This window comes from Lipotes vexillifer, unplaced genomic scaffold, assembly GCF_000442215.2.
Source record: "Lipotes vexillifer unplaced genomic scaffold, Lipotes_vexillifer_v1.1 scaffold2106, whole genome shotgun sequence".
Taxonomy (NCBI): Eukaryota; Metazoa; Chordata; class Mammalia; order Artiodactyla; family Lipotidae; genus Lipotes; species Lipotes vexillifer.
This window is the reverse complement of record NW_006775310.1, coordinates 310,401-316,806: the sequence shown is the minus strand read 5'-3', so window position 1 is coordinate 316,806 and position 6,406 is coordinate 310,401. Positions and strand designations below refer to the sequence as shown.

The 6,406-nt window shown below is 39.4% G+C and overlaps 1 protein-coding gene across 1 annotated transcript in view; it reads left to right on the top strand.

The window, feature by feature from the left end:
* Positions 1-395: 395 nt before the first annotated feature.
* The window catches only part of EZH1 (enhancer of zeste 1 polycomb repressive complex 2 subunit), a 17,285-nt gene continuing 11,274 nt past the window's right edge, over positions 396-6,406 (top strand). Inside the window, exons 1-6 of the mRNA XM_007449861.1 lie at positions 396-518; positions 643-771; positions 1,659-1,778; positions 3,168-3,288; positions 5,036-5,212; positions 6,320-6,406. The exon at positions 6,320-6,406 is cut by the window's right edge and continues 14 nt beyond it. Of these exons, the coding sequence (XP_007449923.1) occupies positions 402-518; positions 643-771; positions 1,659-1,778; positions 3,168-3,288; positions 5,036-5,212; positions 6,320-6,406 (751 nt within the window). The 5' untranslated portion in view covers positions 396-401. The remainder of the gene's footprint in view (positions 519-642; positions 772-1,658; positions 1,779-3,167; positions 3,289-5,035; positions 5,213-6,319) is intronic.

Genomic DNA, 6,406 nt, shown 5'->3' with positions numbered 1-6,406 from the left:
GTGGGTGGATCTTTCCACGAAGCTCTTTGATATTAACTTAGCTCTTGCTAAACATTTCTCTTAATAAGGTAGTGGGTAGACTTCCAAATTTCCAAGTAATCCAAGTTCCTAAATATCTGTGAAAGAACTCCTTGAGAGCTAAAATTAAAAACAAGGTACCACAGGAGGACAGAGGCTAAGCTTGTGGGTAATCAGACCAGAAATTGCTGGTATGAAATCTTTCCTTAATTGGAAGTTTCTGTTGAACTCATAGATTTGGGTTCTTTAAGCTTATGTTTTTATGACTAAACGTAACGGGAATGAAAGCATAATTGACCATGTTTATTTGAATTTGTGGAATGCTTCATTTCCAGGCAGTTGAATGCTATTTGTCATGTCTGCCTCTCTTTGATTACAGCAAAATGGATATACCAAACCCCCCAACTTCCAAATGTATCACTTACTGGAAGAGGAAAGTGAAATCTGAATACATGCGACTTCGGCAACTTAAACGGCTTCAGGCGAATATGGGCGCAAAGGTAGAAATACTTCTCAACTGAAAGCTTATGTATTTTAACGTATTGATCCGATATGGAGGGGTTGGATGTCTTTTCTCATACTCTTCTCTTGAAATCCTAAGAGTTTTTTCTTCGGCTCTGCTAGGCTCTGTATGTAGCAAATTTTGCAAAAGTTCAAGAAAAAACCCAGATCCTCAATGAAGAATGGAAGAAGCTTCGTGTCCAACCTGTTCAGTTGATGAAGCCTGTGAGTGGGCATCCTTTTCTCAAAAAGGTACTTCCAGTGTCTAAGCTCAGCCTTCCTCTCTTCCTTGAACTTAAGGGTTTTTTTTCCTGTAGTTGTGATATTAGAAAATAAGGATAATGGATACAGCTACTGTAGTCATCTTTGAATAACTGGGATGGTAATTGTTCTCCTCAGTTAATGAGTATAATCATGAGTTTTTCATAGAAAAATAAGACATTTACTGTCTACCTTCCTGGGCTCTGTATACAAGCTAAGCTTCAAAGCAGCCTTTTTTTGTGCCTTGTTTGGCACCTCCACGACTTTGAAGTTGGGAAAGGAATGCCATGGATAATGGATAGGAGTGTATTGATCAAAGGGACATCCCTTTCTGTAAACTAAAAAATCATCCTAGTTTCTTATAGAGATAGGATTTTTAAAATATAAAAAGCAGATAGTTTATTGAGAGCGACTTTCTTTCCCAAAAGCAGAATGTGACTGTAATCGCTATACTACTTTGCTTCCCCCTGTACTGTCCCCATCAGCTATGCAGCTAAGTTGATGTCCACTGTCTTGAAGTGTAGGTCTTCAGGAAAACTTCCTTATCTTCCTCCTTATCTCCTAGGACTCTCAGAGGCCCTTTGCTGTTGGGTTCAGCCCAAGGAGACCAACAGTTTTAGATTGAGATAAACATCAGTTGAGTGTGGGAGGCACTGTGCTGGACTCTGTAGACGATGCACAGGTGAATAAGCGACAGTCCCTGCTTTCCACAGCTTTACACCTGAGTGGTTCCTTTTAGGAGCTGATGGTTACAAAACCCTCAGCTTATCAATTTGTAAGAAGTAGAAGGCTACTGGGATCATTTTGGAAGGAAACTCCAATTCTCTCTTGGGTTGTGTGCTTGCCCTTCCCTCTCCATGTCATTTCTTATATTTCAGTGTACCATAGAGAGCATTTTCCCGGGATTTGCAAGCCAGCATATGTTAATGAGGTCTCTGAACACGGTTGCGTTGGTTCCCATCATGTATTCCTGGTCCCCTCTCCAGCAGAACTTTATGGTATGTATTGAAAGTACAGTGGTGATTGTTTAAACTTAATGATTTTTTTTTTTTTAATGTTGATATGCTGACACTCCTCTCAGGGTAAAGATTGTCAGAATATACTTAACAAAGCTTTGACCTGCAGAGCAGAATGTTTTTGTAATTTATTGACTCTGAAAAACACATATTGCAAGTTGTTCTAACTTGTTAGATTTTGTGCTCTCTGAAGTGTACCTCAGAATTGATGCTGGTTCTTTTTTGAATGAAAGAGACTGGGCAAGAGTCCAATTTTCCTTTACTACCTTGGCCCAATTTTATAACATTATGTGCAGTTAAATGCAGTCTAAATCAGACACTTCTTTCAGCAGGTTGGCAACTCCCTGCTGATGGAGCAATCCTTTCTTAATCCCCTAAAGGCAAGATGCTATGAAAGCAACTAAGATAACAGAGGTGCACATAGATCTACAGTCCTTTCATCTGGGCCTTTATGCTGACTCCTACTAGGATTATTTGTGGTTCTGATAATCAGTCCTCTCTAAATATGATGGCAATCGCTTATCATGCCTGGTGACAGATAGCAGTTCTGCTGACTGGAATAGGGTATAGGTTTACAGAAGGAAATCATCTCTTAGAAGAAAACTTTAGAGTAATTTTACTTGATAGTTGGAGAACTAAGAATGACCGTTCTCTGCTGAACCAAAAAATAAAATAAGATAAAATAAAATAAAATAGAATAAGATAAAAATGATCCATTGGTATTGTTTATTGCCAGACAATATACATAGCTTGTACTGCAGTTGACTTTAGATTCTCACTGAGTGTGAGCAATTTGAATTGTAATCATAATTTTTTATTATGTTTATCCGAGGTTAGTCTTAGTCTATATAATAGAATATACAAATACTTTATGGTTACCAGTTTCTGTTATAAACATTCCAGTTATACTGCAGATTATACTCTTGGAAGCCTTCCTTTTATCTGTCTCTCTACTTATGAGAAGAATTAGAATTGAAGACCTTTTAGGCTGTTGTTTATGTGATATTTGTACCTATTTCACAAGGATGTTTAGTGGATAAAATGACGTAATAGATGGAATCACTGTGAAAAAGAAATGTGCTGTCACGTTCTAGGTGTTGGTGGAAATATCATTGTTAATATCCAGCTTAACATTTGGCAGTTAATATTCTCCAGTAGTAAAACTGACTTCTTTTTTTCTTCCAAGAGTAGCATTACCCCCTTCCATTTGAGGTTTTGTTGGCAAAACAAAATGGCCAGTCTTTAAAATGTAGTTAACTTTGTAACCAAAGGCATTTTCAGGGGCTTCAAAGCAGCAAAAAAGGCTTGGCAAAGGTTCCTTTAAACAGGAAAGAGGATTCATGGAATGAATCACATCTGGTTTGATTTCAGGTAGAAGATGAGACAGTTTTGTGCAATATTCCCTACATGGGAGATGAGGTGAAAGAAGAAGATGAGACTTTCATTGAGGAGCTGATCAATAACTACGATGGCAAAGTCCACGGTGAAGAAGGTAGTGGCACTGGGCTCCTGGACTTTGTTAGGACGGTGCCTCTTATTTGATGCATCATTGTCTTGCTCTTATCTGCTGCCTCATGGTGTATACACTGAAGAATATTTCAATGTCACCACATGGCTGGGAGTAAACATTTTATATTACCAACACCCCTGTTAAATTTTAAAAGGAGTTGGGGGAATTCCCTGATGGTCCAGTGGTTAGGACTCTGAGCTCTCACTGCCAGGGGCCCGGGTTCAATCCCTGGTTGGGGAACTAAGATCCCGCAAGCCACGTGGCATGGCCAAAAAAAGGAGTTGGGACATAAAAGTAATCAGTGGCTAGAGAGGAAGTTTAGCAAACAAATAAGTTTGATCTTAGGAGTTTTCCATAAATCCATCCAAGGCTGTTTTGTTCTTTGTTTCCCTTTCTGTGAGACTGGCAATGAGTATCACCTCTCTTATTAGATCCAGATACCCCCTGGATCTCCCAGAAGTTGGTTATAAGATTCTGACTTTCCTAAAAGTGTTACCAAACCAAACTTGGGTCTGCTCGCCCACGTGTAGTAAAGCCAATCTTCTGACACCAGGTTGGGGTGAAGGAAAGTACAGCATTTATTGTAGGGTGCCAAGCAAGGAGAAAAGACAGGCCGTGCTCAAAGGACCGGAGCTCCCTGATGGCTTTCACAGAAGGGGTTTTAAAGGCAGTATGAGGAAGGGGGTCGCAGGGTGCATGATCAGCTTGTGCCCAATTCTTGGATTGGTTGGCATCAGGGTGAAATTTCAGGCATCATCAACTTTCTGGTTTCAACCAGTCTAGGGTCTGCATACTTGTGGTCAGCAGTTTTCCTCTGGTGGGGGTCTGCTTCTTGTAAGACAACTTAGGAACATGTGTTAGGCCTGTATCTATATCTTTCGCAGAACTGGGACTACGGTGGTTCTCCTACGTTGTAGGTTTATAGTCTAAACTGTTACCAGTTTCCTGGCCCAACAGCTATCCTTTGTTTCTGCATCTTCACATTTCCTAATCATTACCTCTTGAGCCAGTCTTTTGGTGACTCAGGGAAGACCTGGGAGACTAAAGCAAAAGGCTTTTACTTCAAAGGACAGGGATACAGTGGCTTGTATACGATTTCAAAAGCAAGTCACTTGTATTTAGTTGTAGTTCTAGAAAAGGCTGTTAGTGTGTAAGAAGGGGAGATAGGGAGAGACTCTCCATGGATTTGCAAACCAATAGCCTCACCTGATCTTTTGACAATTGTGGGTGCTGCTGTGATGCTGTTGAAATGCATTATTTATACACAGTGCCCCCTAGTGTTCAGAGGCTTTATCCTAAGTTGTAGTATAACCCCATATATTGATAGTGTGATCTTTTTTTAAAGTATGCTGTCTTTTGATTCAGAGAAGTCACTACTGACCCATCAGCAGCAAAACCAAGTACATTTTCATTTTCTCATTCTTCCTCTGTCCCATTTGTATTGTTGGAACACTTTTGTGATATTTTGGACCATAAATACAGGTTGATATTACTGAGGAAGTGAAGACCCCAGTAAAAAGAAAGCCCATAAGTGGATTTCCCACTCTAGCCAGCTGAACTGTTGCAGTTGTATGAGCCAATCCAATTATTGTAATTCCCTGGTTGTCCACATAAAAATGTACATATATTATCTATCTGGGTCTCAGGAGTGAACACAGGAAAATCTTCCTAGGAGGACTAATGGAGTATAAAATGACCACTGCTCATCCATCTAAATCTTATATTTCAGAGATGATTCCCGGGTCTGTCCTGATTAGTGATGCTGTTTTCTTGGAGTTGGTAGATGCTCTGAATCAATACTCAGATGAGGAGGAAGAAGGGCACAACGACACCTCAGATGGAAAGCAAGATGACAGCAAAGAGGATCTGCCAGTCACAAGAAAGAGAAAACGACATGCTATTGAAGGTGAATAGCACGACTTCCTAATCCACCGTGAAAGTGACAGTGAGAGGGAGGAAGGCAAAAACAGAAGTTTATTGCTTATTAAAGGCTGTTGGTGCTTCTCATTGGTCCACTTAAAAGGAAAATGTGTTCACTGACTAATGGTTTAAGATAGCCATGATCTAGCTGAAGAAGAAAGTAGGAGAACTTAGACAGTAATCATTGTGCATTTCTAATTATAAAAATAGTGTGTTTGGAAAATACGGACAATTATAAAGAAGAAAATAAAATTACCCTGTTATGCTGCTGCCTAGAAATAACCAGTATTAATATTTCCTTCTAGACTTAAAAAATGTATATATATATATATATATAAATATACATATGTACACCTAAAATGGGCACAATATTATATATCAATTATACCTCAATTTTTTAAAAGTACATATGTAAATTAACATACATATATTGTATATGAAGCTGGTGTCACGCCACATATGTGTGTATACACATACGTAATTTTATACCCCTTATTTATTTAATCTTATACATCATGAGCATTTTCCCATGTTAGTCAATACTTAATTAATTTCACATTTAATTATACTTTATGTTATCTAATTATACTATACGTCTAGACACATAGTGTCTCTCTCTTGTTATAACGAAGTTATAGTATCCATCTTGTTCTTCAGCCTCAGTATTATGGTGGGGTCCTTCTGCACTCAGGTCTCTCCATAAAAACTTCTGTTTTCCCCTCCAGATTCTGTCCGGGACTGTGGATTTTTTTTTTTTTTTTGGCCCCACCACACAGCTTGTGGGATATTAGTTCCCCGACCAGGCCCTCGGCAGTGAAAGCTCAGAGTCCTAACCACTGGAGCGCCGGGGAATTCCCCTGGACTGTGGATTTTGTTGTTAACACGTACATGAGTCTGATTTCCTTCTTTACTGGTGACCCATTAGATAGGTCCAGGTAGCACTGACCTTCTTTATGTATTCCTAAACCGTCAACGGTTAGGTTAACAGAGCAGCTCTAATCAAAATGCCGTGACAAAAGGAGAAACGACCGAATAGCTTTGTTTGCATATTCTGATTATGGCACTCAGGAACTTTTTGTCATTTCTAACTCAGGCAACAAAAAGAGTTCCAAGAAACAGTTCCCAAATGACATGATCTTCAGTGCGATTGCCTCAATGTTCCCTGAGAATGGTGTCCCAG